The sequence below is a fragment of the Colobus angolensis genome, unplaced genomic scaffold, assembly GCF_000951035.1.
Source record: "Colobus angolensis palliatus isolate OR3802 unplaced genomic scaffold, Cang.pa_1.0 Scaffold27, whole genome shotgun sequence".
Classification (NCBI taxonomy): domain Eukaryota; kingdom Metazoa; phylum Chordata; class Mammalia; order Primates; family Cercopithecidae; genus Colobus; species Colobus angolensis.
This window is the reverse complement of record NW_012115932.1, coordinates 14891202-14911416: the sequence shown is the minus strand read 5'-3', so window position 1 is coordinate 14911416 and position 20215 is coordinate 14891202. Positions and strand designations below refer to the sequence as shown.

General features: G+C 34.4%; 1 protein-coding gene across 1 annotated transcript in view; it reads right to left on the bottom strand.

Annotated features, from left to right (window-relative positions):
• Positions 1 to 20215, bottom strand: part of RANBP17 (RAN binding protein 17) — a 428836-nt gene that overhangs the window by 375424 nt on the left and 33197 nt on the right. Inside the window, exons 6-12 of the mRNA XM_011947772.1 lie at positions 17292 to 17396; positions 15938 to 16103; positions 13818 to 13891; positions 11721 to 11840; positions 9444 to 9590; positions 8693 to 8865; positions 3791 to 3984 (exon numbers count right to left, since the gene is read on the bottom strand). Coding sequence (XP_011803162.1) covers positions 3791 to 3984; positions 8693 to 8865; positions 9444 to 9590; positions 11721 to 11840; positions 13818 to 13891; positions 15938 to 16103; positions 17292 to 17396 — 979 coding nt within the window. The remainder of the gene's footprint in view (positions 1 to 3790; positions 3985 to 8692; positions 8866 to 9443; positions 9591 to 11720; positions 11841 to 13817; positions 13892 to 15937; positions 16104 to 17291; positions 17397 to 20215) is intronic.

The following is a 20215-nucleotide window of genomic DNA, read 5'->3' as shown; positions in this document are numbered from 1 at the left end:
ATACCTGATATAAATGATGAATTGATGGGTGCTGACGAGTTGATGGGTGCAGCACACCAACATGGCACAAGTATACGTATGTAACAAACCTGCATGCTATGCACATGTACCCTAGAACTTAAAGTATAATAAAAAAAAATTAAAAAAAAAAGACAAAAAAAAAAAATGGGCAACAGACTTCTCACAAAATAAGAAATACGGGTTGCAAAAAAGAATAGAAAAATGTTTAACATCATTAGTCATTAGGGAAATGCAAATTATAACCACAACGAGGTAACACTAGACACCAAGTAGAGTGCCTAAAGAAAACAGATAGCAAACGATGGCAAGGATGCAGAGTAAGTGAAACTCTCATACAGTGTTAATGGTAATGAAAAATGATACATCCACTTCATAAAACTGTTTAGTAGTATCTTACAACATTAAACATGCATTTACCATATGACCTAGCACTCATCTTAGGTACCTATCCAAAAGAAATGAAAATTTCTTCTACAAAGATTTGTCTAAAAATGTTAATAACATCATTATTTGCAAAAGCCAAAAACTGGAAGTGTAATTCAAAGTCCATCAGCTGGTGAATGGATAATGGTAAGGTCATACTATGGAATACTATGTAACAACAAAAAGAAAATATGTACAACATATTTGAATCTCTAAAACATATGCTAAGCAAAAAAGGAAAAAAGATATTTGCAACTCTGATCATAGACAAGGGGCTCACTTTCAAACTGTAAAAAGCTCTTAGAAATCAAGGAGAAACAAAGGACCAACGACCCAATAGAAAAATGGCAAAGGAAATGAACAGTTCATTTACCAAAAAACAAGACCAAATAGCTCTTATCTAAATTTAAACAATGCACAACCTCACTGACAAGAGAAATGCAAAAGTTAAATTATACTGAGAAATCATTTGTCACACACAGGACTGCCAAGAATTCAAAGAAATACCTAATGTAGATGACAGGTTGATGGGTGCAGCAAACCACGATGGCACGTGTATACCTATGTAACAAACCTGCACGTTCTGCACATCTATCCCAGAACTTAAAGTATAATAAAAAAATATTGTCCTATGAAGGATACATGGAAATAATCTCACACATTTCTAGTGGACAAGTAAATGGTATACTCCTTACAGAAAACAACTGGGCAACATTTGCAAAATTACAAATACATTAAACTTCCACCCAACAGCAATTTCACTAGGAGAAATTTATAAATTCATATATACATGAAATGACATGTACAAGGTTTATCTGTATAGGAATACTTTTAATAGGAAAAGATTGTAAATCACTCAAATCATTGTCAACAGTGGATGGAATGGTTAAATAAATTATGATATATTCAAAATGTAAAATATTATGTATGTATCTATAAAAAATAGGGGTTTTCTCTATATTACGAAAATAGTCATAAAACACTTTAAATGAAAAAAGCAAGAAGTAGAGTAGTGAGTATGGTATGCTGTATTCTATGCAAATAAGGGAGGTAAGAATTTACATATTCATAACTGTTTGCATACGCACATAGAAACTTTGGAAAGACACGTAAAACTATAAGAATAACTACTTGCTAGAGTGAAGAAAGGGAGGGCAGAGTACTGGAACAGAACACTTTTTTTTTTTTTTTAATTTTTGCACAATGAAATACACTACCTCTTCAAAAAAAATTTTGTGAATTAAAATCAAGTTTGATACGAAAATAAAAATATCACACTAAAATGATATGCAGCAGACAGTCACAAACTTGGGAGTGATATTTACAATTCAAAAACCTAAATGATTAATGTCAAAATACACAAAAGACGCCTAAGAATCAGTGAAAGAAAGCAATCCAGTGGTGAGGTGGAAATGAACAAAAGAGATGGGCATACACGTCACTGATGATGACACAACAATCAATAAACATGAAACAATATTGAACTTAATAATCAGCAGAGTGAAAACTAAACCCATGAGGTATATTATTCTCAACTAGATCATCAAAAATGTAGGTATAATAATATGTGCTGCTGGCAAGAATCTAGGTCCAGGTCAGCAAACTACAGTCTAATAGACAGCCTCCTGTTTTTGTAAATAAAACTTCACTGAAACACAGACACGAGTATGGTCTATGGCTGCTTCCTAGCTACAAAGGCAGACTTGAGTAGTTGTGACGGAGACCTAAAACATTTACAATTTGGCACTTTAAGGAAAAGGTTGCCACTTCCTGATAGAGATTGATGGGAACACCTGAACACTATTGGTAGGAGGTCAAGTAGTACAATCACTTTGTAAAACAGTTTAACAGTATCTACTAAAGCTGAATATATAATGGATATACACAACAATTGTTACAGGAGCACTGATTTTATTAGCAAAAACCAGAAAACAAATACCTATTAACAAGAGAATGCACAAAGAAACTGAGGTACATTCAAACAACGTAACAGTGCATGGCACTGAAAATGAAGGAACTATAGCTATATGCATCAATATGAGCTGTCATAAATACAATATGGAGAAATGATAAGAATAAAGTTGTCAAAGAAAAAATATAGTATGATTCCATTTGTATAAAGTTGAGAAATATGCAGTATCATGTATTATTTTCAGAATGTATACACGTGGTAAAACTGAAGTAAAGGCATGAATTGATAAACACAAAATTCAAGATTGTTAAGTATTTTCTGCTGATAGGAAAGAGGACAGATTTGGAAAGAGGAACAAAAAATGCTGCAAAGGTATTGGCAATGATCTAATCTTTAAGTGAGGTAATGGTGTTTGTAGTTACTGATATTCTGTATGTCTCAATATATGTAAATATCCTTTAATATGAATTTGATATTTAACAACTTTCAAAACTCTTCTAGAAGAATAAGTCAATAATGAAGAGACTAAATGCTGCAAAAGTGTTAGTTCTCCCCATTTAATTTACAAATAAGATCCCAATAAAAGGAAAAGAACACTGAAGTAAAGATTATCTCCCACTAGCCCCTCAGCAGTACTATGTGACTTAATGCAAGATGGACAGACAATAAACAAAAAGCATTTTTAAAAAACATTATTCAAATGTAAAGGATAATCTTCTAAAAAATTTTTTTAAAGTTAAAATGGGAAATTACTGGAAGTAAATCTGATTATGATCCCTTACTAAACTCCCTTTCCAATACAAGATAACAAATACAAAAAACTTCAGAACTATAAAGTGCTTTCTCCTAGAAATTTCCATTCCCATAGTGTATCTTATTAAGAAAATTGGAAAAACGTATTTATTTTTACTCCTTATGTTCCTAAAAGGACCTAAAAGGATATACAGAAATAAATACCTCCTCCAACAATAAAGGATTAAAAACAAAACAAAGAAGAAATTGAGGAATAAAAATAATAGTAAAGCCATAATGAAGGCTAATACATAAAAGCAAAATCATAATGATATATTATATACTTTTTTTGGCTGAAATTGGGTTCTGAGTTTGCAATCAAGTACCACAAAGAAGAAAACACAACCAGTTACGATAGTTATGTTCATAAACTATCTGCTCAAGGGCCATTATCAATTTTTCTTGATACTGATTCCAGAGAGAAGTATATCCTATGAATCTTATAGAGGAAAACTGAAAGAAAAAAAAAATCAACCAACAAATTACCAATATACACAGGAGGTTAATAAAATGAACGGTTTATTAGGGGACCAGGAATTGAGGAAAATACATAAAAATAATTTGCAGTAAAACTATTAAAGTGATTATTGATGTTACTTAACATTCAACATAATACTCAGTAATCATATAAAGTTTACTGACCTTCCTGAATGGTGATGTCCACAGTTACACCAGAAGATGGATGCAGAAGTTTTTGGTAATTCTGTGCATTTTGGTCAAATAACTGCACAAGAAGAGCACATGTCTTTTCATATTCACATCTGCTGACAGTGCACAACTGCTCCAACTGCTGAAACACAGTGGCAGTATCATCCAGTGGATCATCTAAGTGATCTCTGCAAACACAGAGTAAGTTTGCAGACAGCATTAGAATGTGAAGGACTTTTATTCACCACAAGTAAACTTTATGTTAAATAAAAATTCTATAATAAAGGAATAAAAGACAGAGGCAGGAGGATCACCTGGGGCCAGGAGTTTGAGAACAGCCAGGCCAATATAGTGAAATCCCGACTCTAAAAATACAAAAATTAGCTGGGCATGGTGGCACACACCTGTGATCCCAGCTACGCAGCAGGCTGAGGCATGAGAACTGCTTGAACTTGGGAGGCGGAGGTTGCAGTAAGCTAAGATTGTGCCACTGCACTCCAGCTGGGGTGACAGAGTGAGACTCTATCTCTAAAAAAAAACAAAAAAGAAATAAAAAATGAAATGTATTAGTAGGTAAAAAATAAAACTGTCTATATCTCAAGATGGCATGACTATGTAAATAGAAAATATTTTTAGAAACACAAAAATGCTACTCAAACTAATAAGTAAGTTTACTAAGGTCATAGCATGCAAGGTCAACATACAAAATGATGGGTATTAGTATATATTGGCAGTGAACAACCAGAAATTGAAATTTAAAAAACGGTAGGCAGTAGGAAACATAAACTATCAATTAAATCTGCCTAAACGTATGCAAGATCTTTAGGCTACAAACCATAAAACGTTTGATGAAAGAAATCAGAGAAGAGCTAAATAAAAGACAGACATACTCAGAGACTGAGACTCAATATTGTTGAGATGTCAATTCTTTCCCCAAGTTAATCTATAGTTTCAATGCAATCCCAGTCAAAATCCCAGAAGAACTTCTTTGTAGAAACTGAGAAACTGATTCAAACATATATATGGAAAAGCAAAGAAAGGAGAATTGTGAAAACAATTTTGAAAGAGAAAAGCCACTTAGAGAACTCATACTATCTGGTTTCAAAGCTTATTATAAACCTAATCAAGACAGGGTACTGGTGAAAAAACAGACACATAGATTAATGAAGACAGAGTCCAGAAATAGAACTACATGTATGTGGTATATTAATTTCTGACAAAAGCATAAAAACAATTCAATGAAGAAAGGATAGTTTGTTACACAAACGATGTTGAAATAACTGGTCAGCTATATGCCAAAAAAAAAGAAAGAATTCTAGCCTTATACCAGCTAATACACAAAAATTAGCCTGAAAGAGATCACAGACTAAAATGTAAATTCTAAGAGAAAATAAAAGAAAATCTCTGTGACATTGGGTTAGTTTCCATGGGTATAACAACTAAAACATAACACTTAAAAGAAAAAGTAAAGCACTGGACTTCGTCAAAACTTAAAAATTCTGCTCTTCTAAAGACTCTGTTAAGAAAATGAAAAGGGAGAGGGCTTCCAAGATGGCCAAATAGGAACAGCTCCGGTCTGCAGCTCCCAGCGAGACTGACGCAGAAGATGGGTGATTTCTGCATTTCCAACTGAGGTACCTGGTTCATCTCACTGGGACTGGCTGAACAGTGGGTGCAGCCCACGGAGGGCAAGCTGAAGCAGGGCCAGGCGTCGCCTCACCCAGGAAACGCAAGGGGTAGGGGGATTTCCCTTTCCTAGCAAAGGGAAGCCATGACAGACTGTATCTGCAGAAACAGTACACTTCTGACCAAATGCTGTGCTTTTCTCACGGTCTTAGCAATCCGCAGACCAGGGGATATCCTCCCATGCCTGGCTAGGCAGGTCCCCCATGCCCACGGAGCCTTGCTCACTGCTAGTGCGACAGTCTGAGATGGAATTGCGACACTGCAGCTTGATGGGGGGAGGGGCATTCGCCATTGCTGAAGCTTGAGTAGCTCACAAGTGTAAACAAAGCATGGATTGGGCGGAGCCCACTGCAACTCAGCAAGGCTTACTGTCTCTATAGATTTCACCTCTGGGGGCAGGGCATTGCAGAACAAAAGGCAGCAGACAGCTTCTGCAGACTTAAATGTCCCTATCTGACAGCTCTGAAGAGAGCAGTGGTTCTCTCAGCACAGCGTTCGAGCTTTGAGAACGAACACACTGCCTCCTTAAGCGGGTCCCTGACCCCCGTGTAGCCTGACTGGGAAACCCCTACCAGTAGGGGCCGACAGACACCTCAAACAGGCAGGTGACCCTCTAGGACAAAGCTTCCAGAGGAAGGATCAGGCAGCCATATTTGCTGTTCTGCAGCCTCCACTGGTGATACCCAGGCAAACAGGGTCTGGAGTGGAACTCCAGCAAACACCAACAGACCTGCAGCTGAGGGGTCTGTTAGAAGGAAAACTAACAAACAGAAAGGAATAGCATCAACATCAACAAAAAGGACATCCATACAGAAACCCTATCGGTAGGTCACCAACATCAAAGACCAAAGGTAGATAAAACCACAAAGATGGGGCGAAACCAGAGCAGAAAAGCTGAAAATTCCAAAAAACAGAGCGCTTCCTCTCCTCCAAAGGATCGCAGCTCCTCATGAGCAAGGGAACAAAAGTGGATGGAGACTGAGTTTGACATGTTGACAGAAGTAGGTTTCAGAAGGTCAGTAATAACCAACTTCTCGAGCTAAAGGAGCATGTTCTAAACCAATGCAAGGAAGCTATGAACCTTGATAAAACATTCCATGCTCATGAATAGGAAGAATCAATATTGTGAAAATGGCCATACCACCCAAGGTAATTTATAGATTCAATGCTATCCCCATCAAGCTACCACTGACTTTCTTCACAAAATTGGAAAAAACTACTTTAAAGTTCATATGGAACCAAAAAAAGAGCCTGCATAGCCAAGACAATCCTAAGCAAAAAGAACAAAGCTGGAGGCATCATGCTACCTGACTTCAAACTATACTACAAGGCTACAGTAACCAAAACAGAATGGTACTGGTACCAAAACAGAGATATAGACCAATGGAACAGAACAGAGGCCTCAGAAATAACACCACACATCTACAACCACCTGATCTTGGACAAACCTGACAAAAACAAGCAATGAGGAAAGGATTACCTATTTAATAAACGGTGCTGGAAAAACTGGCTAGTCATACATAGAAAGCTGAAACTGGATCCCTTCCTTACACCTTACACAAAAATTAACTCAAGATGCATTAAAGACTTAAATGTAAGACCTAAAACAATAAAAACCCTAGAAAAAAACCTAGGCAATACCACTTAGGACATAGGCATGAGCAAAGACTTCATGACTAAAATACTAAAAGTAATGGCAACAAAAGCCAAAATAGACAAATGGGATCTGATTAAACTAAAGAGCTTCGGCACAGCAAAAGAAACTATCATCAGAGTGAACAAGCAACCTACGGAATGGGAGAAAATTTTTGCAATCTATCCATCTGACAAAGGGCTAATATCCAGAATCTACAAAGAACTCAAACAAATTTACAAGAAAAAAACAAACAACCCCATCAAAAAGTGGCCAAAGGATATGAACAGACACTTCTCAAAAGAAGACATTTATGCAGCCAACAGACATATGAAAAAATGCTCATCATCACTGGTCATCAGAGAAATGCAAATCAAAACCACAATGAGATACCATTTCATGCCAGTTAGAATGGTGATCATTAAAAAGTCAGGAAACAACAGATGCTGGAGAGGATGTGGAGAAATAGGAACACTTTTACACTGTTGGTGGGAGTGTAAATTACTTCAACCATTGTGGAAGACAGTGTGGCAAGACATTGTGCACATGTACCCTAGACTTAAAAGGATAATAATAATAAAAAAAAGAAAATGAAAAGGTAAGCAACAGAGAAAATACTTGCAAACACACAACAGAAAGACTTGTGAAGAAAATATACGGAGTGCTCAAATCTTAATATAAGAAAATACACAACCCAATTAAAAAATGGGAAAAGGGTTTGACTAGCACATTACCAATGAATACATACAGATGGTAAATAAGTGCATGAAAATATGCTCAATATTATTAGTCATTAAGGGAAAACCACAATGAGGTACCACTACACACCCATTAGAATAAGTAAAATTTTTTCAAACTAACAATATCAACTGCTAGTGAGAACACAGAACAACTGAGTCTTTCATACATTGCGAGCAGGAATGCAAAATAGTACAGCCACTTTGGAAAATAGTTTGGCAGCTTCTTATGAAGTAAAATACATGCTTAACATGCATCCCAGGAATCCCACACCTAGGTATTTACCCAGGAGAAACAAAAACTTACGTTCGTACAAAATCTGTGCAGGAGTATTTACACAGTTTTATTTACAATTGCCAAAAACATAAACAACTCAAATGTCCAGCAACAGGTGAATTGGTAAACAAACTGATATATCCACAAAACGGAATACTGCTCAGCAATGAAAGGAAAGCACTAACACAACACAAAGGAATCTCAAATGCATTATGCTAAGTGGAAAAAAATCAGACTAAAAAGCTGCATACTGTATAATTTCATTTATAAAACATTCTGGAAAAGGCAAAAAATAAAATAAAATCACAGGGACACAAAACAGATCAGTAACTGCCAGAGATGAGGGTGAGGAGAGGGGCTGACTGAAAAGGGAGCCAAAAGAACTTTCTGGGTTGATGGAACTATTCTATATCTTGATTGTGATGGTAGTTATACAACTGTGTGCACTTGTAGAAATCATACAACCGTACACTAAAAAGGGTGAATTTTAAATTTATAGCTTTGTCTTAAAAAATTCCAAGTATCAAAAGGAAATACAACAAAAACATTTAGTTTTTGAATACCTCACAACTATGGCAACAGATTCCAACCGAGAAGTGATAAAGGCCTTCGTGATTTCTGGTGCATAAGTGTCTAATAGATGGGGTTCAGTTGATTTCACAAAAGGAACAGATGCTACCATCCTTTGCCACAGAGTTAATAAATAATGAACACTGTTAGGCGCAAATTCCCAATGCTACAAAGAAACAAAGCAGAAGTTACTTAAAATATTACATCTTCCTACAAGAATTACAGAACAAAGTTACTAAACATATATTTTCAAATTAACTTTTATTCTTATCATATAACTAATGAACACTTAATATAGCAAATTTGTAAATGTAAAAAAGTATAAAGAAACCAACAACTCTATTATTTTACCACCCGGAGTAACATTAAAATATGACTCTACTTCCCTCTAATCATTCCATGAATATTTTTCAGAGTTGATATCATGTGAAAAATATGGTTTCATAACCTCTCCCTTAAACTTATAAAAAAAACTTTTCTATAGTATAATCTGCAAAAATTTTATTTCTTCACATAGATTTTATTATAGTTTCTCAAGCCATTCTTCAATTATTAGATATTTAAGTAGCTTCTCAATTTTTATTATATACATTGCAATGAACTTTTTTACCTAAAACTCTGCAAATTAACATTTCAGCAAAGTAATCAAATTAATAGATATTTTTAAAATACCCCCACCAACCCTTGCCAGGAAGTTGTTTTAAAACTGGCTACAGTTTAATATAATTACATATTTTTACCTACCTGTAGGCTAGTAATGGTAAAATTAGCAATCAATCTAATAACTTCAGGATATTCTTTCACCATAACTAATTCTCCCAGCTGATAATTTGTCTTTAAGCGAGCCAAAAATCGACAAAATTCATGATAATTACCTGGATCAGACAAACCCTAAATTATGAGACAAAAAGAAAGCCTTAAAAACAAGCCAACCTACTGACAATAAAATCAGTAAAACTCCAAAGCATCTTAAGTCTCCCAATTCTCATGGGTACTTACTTAAAATACTCTGTTTCAATTGGATAGTTAATAATGTAAAAAAAGAGAGGAATTTCTGCTAGGTTTAGTTTTGTCATCAATGATTAATAATAAGGAATCCAAAGTAGAGGTCTTGGAAGAAGATCTGCATCACAATGACTAAATTATAATTTTTGAGAAGCTATTATAGTACACAAAAGCGTGTATGTGTGTATGTGTGTACTGTGGTTTAAACAGAAGTCAGCAAAGGACCTGGAAAATATTTACAATTAAAAGTAAACTCTAGGAAAGAACAATACTCACCAAACTTAAACGGTGTATACTAGCACACAAGTAACAGAAATTTTCTGAATTAAACTAATATTTATTGAGTATCTACAGGCACTGTACCTGCAAGCAACTCTGTGTATCTCCATGTCTCTAGATAGTCATTCGAACAAATTACTGCAATGTAAGGAATAACACTAAACAAATAACTAAAGTTGAGCAAAACCAAAATTTACCTGGTAAATTTTGGAGGAGAATAGATTAAAAAAAAGAACAAAAAAGGTCTTACCCAGTTATCTGTAAGCTACTTGAAAAGAATTTTAGTATGCACTGTAGCTGGCATGAAACAGAATTCATATCTTTGTAAAACTGAAAGTCTCTAAGCAATTTCATTCATACGAGCTCCATGAAATATACAGAAAATAGTATCTAATTATTAAGGACAAATAACCAAAAATATTTTGTAATCACAGATCTTTAAAACATGTTTGTGATTCTAAAACAATCTAATATTCATGCCAACTTTTACAGCCATGAAACATCAACATAAGGATGTTGGAAAATCATTTAAGATAAATTATCAGGCATTAGCATATTATCTTCCACCTATTGGCTGATGATAGTGAGTTAAACTAAAAACTTTAAAGTATATTGGTAAAATCCTCTTTATCAGCTAAACAGAAAATTCCACAACTATCCTAACATTGAAAAGATAAAATAAATGCATAACCCATAAAGTACTTCTGGGATACACAAAAACAATTGCTTTTTGTAGAACATTCTTATTGAACAAAGATATTACATATCATCCCCAAAATTAATAACCAAGAGAATTAGATAAACCTCCTTAAATCATTTAATCTTCAAAAATCTGTGTCTTACAGATATTTTAAACCAAAAACAAAATAAAAAGTAAAACAAAATATTTTATCTAAGCACCCAAAATCACTCAATAGCAGCTTTGCAATTCTCTGAACTGAATATTGGCAGTGAAGCTCTAAAGTTAATGCAGAAAAGATTATAAAATCTACAAACTCTTACTTGTCCACAAGAGGGCAAGAAAACATTATTTCATAATTTAAGGCCACTTGCTCCAAGATTAACATTCACATTTATATTATGTCTTCCAGTTCAGAAGGTGGACATACTGAATTAATCATTTCAGTAGTTTAAGAAGTGCAAACAAAGAAATGTAATAGAACAGTAAAAGACAGAAGCATAGTGAGATAGATAATCTCTAGTCATATTTGCCTAAAAGAAAAAAATAGGAGAAACACAGAAGGCAGCCATGGAAACAACCATTTTTAAAAACTACCCATCTCTACTACAAATGAGATCTAAAAGCTGAGCATGGTGGCTCATGCCTGTAATCCCAGCACTTTGGGAGGCCAAGGCAGGTGGATCACTAGAGGTCAGGAGTTCGAGACCAGTCTGGCCAACATGTTGAAACTCCATCTCTAATAAAAATACAAAAACAGCAGGGGTGGTGGTGCACGCCTGTAATCCCAGCTACTCAAGAGGCTGAGGCAGGAGAATCGCTCGAATCCAGGAGGCAGAGGTTGCAGTGGGCCAAGATCACGCTACTGCATTCCAGCCTGGGCAACAGAGCAAGACTTGATATCAAGGAAAAAAAAAAAAAAAGAGCTCTAAGGAAGATAAATATAATACTAAATATTTTCTTCCAGAATCATAATAAATTCATGATGAGTTTATTATGTGCCTTTAGCTGAAAAACTGTATCTGTATATGCTAAGTATTAAATTACTTCATAAATACCTGAGGGTTTTCAAGTATCCTTTTTACTCCCTTAATTAAATTAGCAAGGTACTTGGCACGTTCAGGACTGTTAAATAAGGACCTTCTCGTCGAAGCAAACTGAACTAAACATGAAAGTGCCTAAAAAACACCAAAAAAATTTCATTTCAATTTTCAAAGTAACTGTGGCCACATGTAAGGAATACTAGTCTTTACATTTAAAATGAATTTAATCTTAATGCATTATAGAATATAATGCATTATAATGCAATATAAAAAGCATTATAGAACATAAAAATAATAAAAGCTAAATATCATCAACCACTCCCACCACCCACAATCCTTCTACCCCATCATTAAAATTCCTATTTGTATGTATTTCCCTCCAATGTTCTTTCATTAACAAAATCTGCCAGTTCAAGGCCTGGACATGCTATACATTTAATAGGCTCTCAATTGTTTATGATGCCCAGTTCCATTTTCTAATGAATCAGGTTTTCTACCAAAAACAAAACATGGTTTTGTGGTACAGCATGTTTGGAAAACAGTGCACATTATGTACTGTGGTATCCAGTGGGAGGGGGTGGGGGAATCTGTAATTTAATCCAGCATATTCCAAATTTAGTTGGTCAAGGAATATTTTACACCATCCATTAGCATCTTAAAAAACAGTCTGAAAATGGTGCTGGAAAAGGTAGGTACTTTATGGTGAGAAAAGAGACAAAAATCAAATGATGCCGTTTTTAGATGTGCTCCAGTTTGCCACAGCCCCTACCATTAGAACCTAAAACCCAAATTAAAAACAAAAACAAAAACAAAAAACTCCTTAGAAAACTCAGAAGTATAAGCATGGGAACCACTGGTGTATTAAAAACACCTGGGGCTTGGGAGCAAAAAAGACCTGTGTTTGAATCTCAATGCCAATATCTTCTTTGTTGCCCTGGGGGAAGTCACTTAGTTCAGTCTGGGTCTGTTTTCTGTTTTTCTGGGTCTACATAGTGGGGATTTTATTATTTACCTTTCAGGGCCACTTTGAGGATTAAGTGAGGTAAGTATCATACAATAAATAGGACATGTCCAATAAATGTTTGTTACTATCTCTCAAAGCAGATGTTTTCTACTTTGTTTTTTAAGCACTGGTACCTTTTTTGTTTTATCCCAAAACATAATTACATGAAACCATGGTTTTTAAACAACTAAAAGCAAGACTGTTGTGACTGAAAGACAGAAGGCTGTGGCCCCAACTGGAAACATAAGGTACCCTAAGAAACCCAGTTTAAAAAGCACTACCTTAAACTCTAGATTCAAGAGAAGACATGTTTTTTTTTAAAGGACATTTCTGTGAATGCTTTTCTCCCTTTCAGGCAACAAGATACCTAAACATATATATCGCTGATATATACTTTAAATCTGGAATATGTTTTTTCAGAAAATGGCAATATTAGAACTCCCCAGCTTTACTTCTGCAAGTTTCAACATTAAACTTACAATTTTTTAATAACCTTGACATATTTGCTTTAGGCTCCACAAAGATGGAGCTCAGAGTCTCAAACTTCTATATAACTATGGAGTATCAAGAACTTTTTAAGCATGCAATAGAATTTACACTGATTCAAAAAACAAATAAATAACTGGCTTGAAGCACACAATTCAAGTGAGTAGATTCCTTTCCTTTCTTATTCAGAGATCTGAAGGGGGCAGCCTTCTGTCAAACCTAAGACATGGACCCAGGCAAGGTTGAGGAAGAGTTAAAGAGTAGTAGAAGGGAAAGTTCTTGTGTGGTGGTCAGCTGCTGGACTTAGGCCCTGTGGGAACTGAGAAGGAAAAAAATATATATTTAGAGATTGGGAGGTTGTCCTGGCTCTGGGCAAGAGCTAAATCAACAGTTACTGGTTCTAGGCTTACCCATGAAATAAATTTATGTAATGTTGACACAACAAAAATTTGACAAATAGTTTAAGCAGTATACATACCAGAAAATATAAGAACTTATTGTGAAATGTAAACTCAATTGAATATACAGACAGAATTTTTGAAGTAAATATATACCACTCCTTATTTAAATTAGATAAAAATCACAGGTATTTTTTAATGAAGTAATGAATGACTTTTACTTACTAACTGAGACAGCTGCGGTGGAAGTGAATGATACAAATTGAAGAAAAGATCCAGTGTTTCTGGTTCCAGGAAAACTGGGGAAAAAAAATATTTTCTAACACCATTACTTTCAATTCAGAGATCTTAACAAAGTAAGACAATATCACACAAACTGAGAAATCCAAGCCCTCTGCATGTGGCCATTCCTTCCAGTTAGGCCTATTTTTAATTCCTAGCTATTCTCCTTTGAAAGATGAAATAATACAGAGAGAAATTAACTACTGAGGCTCTTCCTCATTTCTATGCAGCACTACAGTTTGAACTGGAAGAATCTTCTTACTATTTCCATTTGTAATAAAGTAATATAAACACTGAGAATTCAAACAGTATCAAAAAGTAAACAGTACTAAAAAGCTTATAATAAAAAAAAACTGTACCCTATTCCATTCCAACTGCTTTTCAACTCTTTTGCTATAGTTACATTCATAATAGCCTATATTATTTCTTCATTTGATTGTTTTACTTTAGATATCAACTGCATTCCTATTACAGTGTGTAACGCTTTAGCTGTCTAATCACTAATGCCACATCCCTACCACTCTCTCCACAATCAATCCTCTCAAAAACCCATCCACTATCATCACAATTTGTGATTAAATCAATTCTATGTGTTTACATGTATTATGACTATGTAAATAATATTAACGGCTGAGCTGTAATTACATCACATTTCTAATACTCACTGGACTTAATCATAGCATCTTTTCTGTGCTTAGTTGTGTATCTGTCACTAATTCTCTCCAAATGCTCTGACGGATTGGCACAATGTTCTTCATGACATGTTCCACAACATCAATAGCATCAAATAACTCATCATTTGCATTCACCCACCCCTACCTCCCAGAGCCTTCAACGTGAACTGGTTGTTCCTTAACTTTATTATACAACTGTAGCCTTTTTATGTCTTTCACTGTTATCTTGTGTTGAAGTGCCCATTTCCCAAATTCCATTATCTTCCACTTTCTTTGTTTGTACATCAAGTAGCTTCCTGAGAGCAAGTACATAAGGGATAAATTTTGGAAGGACCTGCATATCTGAAAATGTCTTTATTCTATCCTACATTTGACAAGTTTGGTCTAGTTTGGAAACAATTTTCCCTCAGAAGCCTGAAGATACTACTCTGTTGTCTTCTAGCTTTCAGTGCTGCTGTTGCGAAGTCTAATACCTTGTTGAACCAATCCTTTGTAGGAGGAGACTCAGACTTACTCTTTTCTTTCTGATAAGTTTTAGAATTTTTTCTTTATCCTTACTATTCTAAAACATCATGATTATAAAACTTAGTGAATATCTTTTTTCATTCATTATGCTGGGAACTTGGTGGGATCTTTCCGTTCCAAAAATGCACACCCTTCAGTGCTGAGAACCTTTTGGGGTACTGTCTGTTGGCAAATTTTTTTCTTTCTCCATCCTCTCTTTCTAGAACTCCTAACCACCACACCTCCTTAATTTCGTCTTCTAGTTTTCTTATGTTTTTCCTATCAAACATCTCCTTGCTTTTTTGTTCTACATTCTAGATTGTGTTAACTTCGTCTTACAACTTTTCTACTGGATGTTTTATTTTGGCAACTGTCCTGTAAATTTGGAACATTCTCTGAACAATATCCTGTCCTTGTTTCAGGGATGCATTATCTTATCATCTCTCTGAATCTCCAAGTTGTTGAAATCTGTACTGTGCAAAGATTATTTGCAGAATCATCTAATGAACTGCCAATGAAGTCAAAGTAAAGGCAGTTAAGGACCAGTTTCAAGACCTTCATTACCAGATTTTGCTAACATTGATCCTGAAGATTTAAAGGTTTGGCCAACACCTGAAAATGATCATAAACAGAGTGGAATCCTGTCCATTTAGCTCTAGTGTGGTCCTTGTTTTTTCTTTTTTCCAAAATCAAAATATGCAGGTTACTATAATACAAATTAGAGAAAACATTTCAATATTAGCCATCAGCAGCTACTTCAGGTTACAAATTCATTTGAGCTCTTTTTTTAATTCCTAGCAAAAAGATAACTATACACAGGGAAACTATATTGCTTAGTACTGTGCCTTTATGTTGATGACCCTTCATACCAAACTTTTTTCTTACTTGTTCTCCAAGTTGTTGGAATCTGCACCGTGCAAAGATCATCTGCAGATTCATCTGCTGAACTGCCAACGAAGTCAAAGTTAAGGCAGTTAAGGACCAGTTTCAAGACCTGCATTACCAGATTTTGCTGACATTGATCCTGAAGATTTAAAGGTTTGGCCAACACCTGAAAAAAGTATAAAATCAAAACACTGTGAAATACATCAATAAATTTACACTTCATGAATTAAAATAATTTTTCAATGTCAAACGAAAACTAGTAAAAGAGTTTACAAAGTTATACTGTTCCATATATGAGGAAGTAATGTTACTTTCTTCAAGAAAAATTGGGTTAACTTCATGCATAAACAATCACATTCAGCTAATAAAGGCAATCAGAACTCTGAATGTTGGAGGAAACTCACAAAGCTTCTGGAGAACAATCCTATTTCCAAAATAATGCCCATTCTCATACAAACCGAAAACAATTATACCTTTTAGAGATATATTGTGAAATATTTATAGAGGAAATTATATGAAATTTGGGATTCTGCCTGAAGAATAAAGAAGTGGGTAGGTAGGAATAGAGGGAAAACAAGATTGGCCATGAGTTGCTACTGTTTAACTGGCTGATGGCTTAACCGGTTATTCTGTCTACTTTTGTGTATGTTAAAATTTTCTATGCTAAACGAAAAATTTTAAGATAACAGAAGGTCTTTGGGTCTGACATAGTGTGGCAGTTGTCATGTTACTATACCAAAGAATTGAAATAATTGGAAACTAGTGCTTATTGGAGCATACTTGCAGAAATGCTATATTACATCAATTATCAGGCTTGAACAGCATGATGGAGTCCCTATATCACACAAGAGAAGACAGAATCATTATGAACCATGGTATCACCAATATTCAATAGGGTACTAAGTAGCAAATGGTGAAATACTATTTCCCAAAGAAGTTGTTAAAGTCAATGATCTTGGCTAAACTATGAATAAATTTTGATAGTTGATGAATCAGGAAAATATTGTCATTTCATTTTTCATCTGTATCCTATCAAAATATAAGCAAGCAGATAAAGAAATTAATACTCAATTTGCTTCTGTAATTAAAGAATCTACACTGGGAAGGCAATGAAACTGCTACCTAAAGATAAGTTATTAGATTCCCTTTAGGTTTCACCTTCTCATACGCCCAGTAAGTAAAAGTGAACTTTTTGGAACTGCTTACAGATTTACGCAAATTTACTATACTTAAATCTGTCCACAATAATTCTTTAAAAGGCAGAATTGGGGGGAAAATCCAACTGAAATTATTTTGAAACTCTTAAAATTTCCCAAATATTCTAACTAGGAAGTTGAATTATTAAATGACTTACCTCTTTTAAAAGAGAGCATGCTAGCACTAAAACGTCTTTGAGAGAAGTATCACGAAACGAGGTAGCTATTTTCCTGTGTTTTGCTGAAGGTCTAGAATAATCAACCTAAAAAGATAAAGATGAAATTAGTTTAACCAGACCTATGAAAAAGCAAAGCAAAATTTATTTAAAAAAAAAAAAGGAAATAAACTTGAGTAGAACCCAAGTTTCTAGACTGTTTTAATTTAATGTTCTTCCTACAACCCATACTGATCCCAATTCTAAAAAGCAAAATGAATCACACTTTCAGAGGCAGTATAAATATAGATTACAAAATAAAAATAGATACTAAGACTATTAACTCCTGAACCATGTACCATATTTTACACCATGCAGTAACAACTTCCCTGTTCCTCACATTCCACCTGTAAAATGAGAAATCTCCAAGACAATCTCCAAATTCTAACTTTGTCTATGAATAAGCAAACTGAATTAGCCACAGAAAAATTCTTCTAGTTGAAAGTGATATTCCTATATATACCATATATGTCATTGGTTCATATATCTTTGATACTATGAAAACAAGGCAGAAATTATAAATAATCAGAAATCTGATTTATTATATAAGGAATACTATATTCCCTCTGAATACTTTATTAGCTAACGACAAAGAATTTTTAAGAATAAACTAAGACTAGCTATTAGGCCTCTAACCTAAAATGTAGTATATTCAAAATTATACTATTAATACCATTAATATTTCCATTATCAATAGGAAACAGGCAAAGCTGAAGTCTGACACTCATACTAACATTAACACTATAGTCTACAGTTGCTATAGCATTACTATTTATTCTTATTGCTATTTGGAAGAAGAAAACAAACCATTTTCCTTGCTAGTGTTTATAGATAGGAAAGAAGCAACGGGCTCAAAACTGATTATGTGATACTTCCTAAGCTCCAACATATAATTTAGATTATACTCAATTACCATATTTACTTATAAAACATGAAACATGACAGAAGGCCAAATGATTACACAAAGTAGTTATGGAAACTATACCCAATGTGTAAGATTTAAATTAGCATTTTCAGTGTTCCTAATTTTTTTTTTCAACTTTCATTTTAGCTTGTGGGGGTACATGTGTAGGTTTGCTGCCTGGGTATACTGCATGTTGCTGAGGTTTGGGGTATGAATGATCCTGTCACCCAAAAGTTAGTTTTTCAACCTTTACCCCTTTCTATCTCTCCCCTGTCTAGTAGTCCCCAGTTTCTACTGTTGCCATCTTTATGTCCATGAGTATCTAGTGTTTAGCTCCCACTGGTAAGTGAGAACATGTGGTATTTGGTTTCCTGCTCCTGCATTAATTTGCTTAGGATAAGGGCCTCCAGCTGCATCCATGTTGCTGCAAAGGACATGATTTCATTATTTTTTATGGCTGCATAACATTCTATAGTATACGTGTATTTTCTTTATCCAATCAACCGTCAATGGGTACTAAGGTTGATTCCATGTCTTTGCTGTTCTGGATAGTACTGCAATGAACATGTAAGTGCATGTTTCTTTTTGACAGATTTGGGTTTTGAGGGATATATACTCAGTAATAGGATTGCTGGGTTGAATAGTAGTTCTATTTTAAGTTCTTTGAGAAATCTCCAAACTACTTTCCACAGTGGCTGAACTAATTTACATTCCCACCAACATAAGAGTTCCCTTTTCTCCACAGCCTTGCTAGCATCTGTGGCTTTTTGACTATTTAATAATGGCCATTCTGACTGGTGTGAGATGGTATTTCATTGTGGTTTTGATTTGCATTTCTATGATGACTAGTAATGTGGAACATTTCTCCATGGTTTTTGGCCACTTGTCTTCTTTTGAGAAGTGTCTGTTCACGTTTTGTGCCTATTTTTAATGCCTCTCTTGATTAATTTAATCAAGTCTCAAAGTCTGTCTCTCCTACAACACTTTCCCCAATATATAAAAATATTTTTCCTTAATACAAATTAAAAGCAAAGAGCATTATAATTGCAATTTATAAAGTATTCTTCATATATTATTTCACTTATTCTTTAAAACTAATCTGTGAGACACATTTTATCTTTTTAAAACACGAGTTTTGAAATAAAGGATGATTTTAAAAGATGAGAAATTCAAATTTACAGGCACACTATCTTATACTAACTTCTCACTCTCATCATATCCATAATACGGAAAGAAACTTAGGTGTACTGAGTACTTTCTACACACTAAGTCCTGTGCAAGTTAATATAATCTTAGTAAGATCCATGTAAGTAGTTGTCATTCTCACTTCACAGGTAACACTATGTAAGTTTTAAAGAAGCTAAGAAGTTTGTAAAAGGTAAAAATAGAGCAAAAATACCACTCCATGTCTTATCCCAGAGTTATACTAAAGGACTGCATGCTTATTTCACTTGGGTTACTCATTTAGATATCCAATCTTTTGAGAAGAAGGATTGCACATCCATTTTCTATTGCATATATATGCCTCTACCTCGGAGGCACAGGATTATTTTACTTCTTAATGACTAGATAGTGAATATACTCCAGGAATGGGAACTCTAGCTTCTAAAACAGCAGCATATCTTATATAATCCTCCTAACTTTTAGGAAAACTCAAGTATAGATCCTATTCTTAAAAGACACATCCTGTTATGGATACTACATGAATTTATCTGGCTTATATCTGATAACCAGAATATTTAATTATCCTCATGCATTATAGATCTCCCTACTTCCTGGTTCAGAAATGCTTAATAAATGCTAGCTGAAATTGTAAATGTCATAAAATTAGGCTGAATGAAATGTCTCCACAGAAGCCATATATATTTTTCACCATATAAAGCCAAAATCACACTTCAGACCTTAAAGCTTTTCTTTTTTTTTTTTTTTTTTTTTTTTTTTTTTTTTTTTTTTTTTTTTTTTT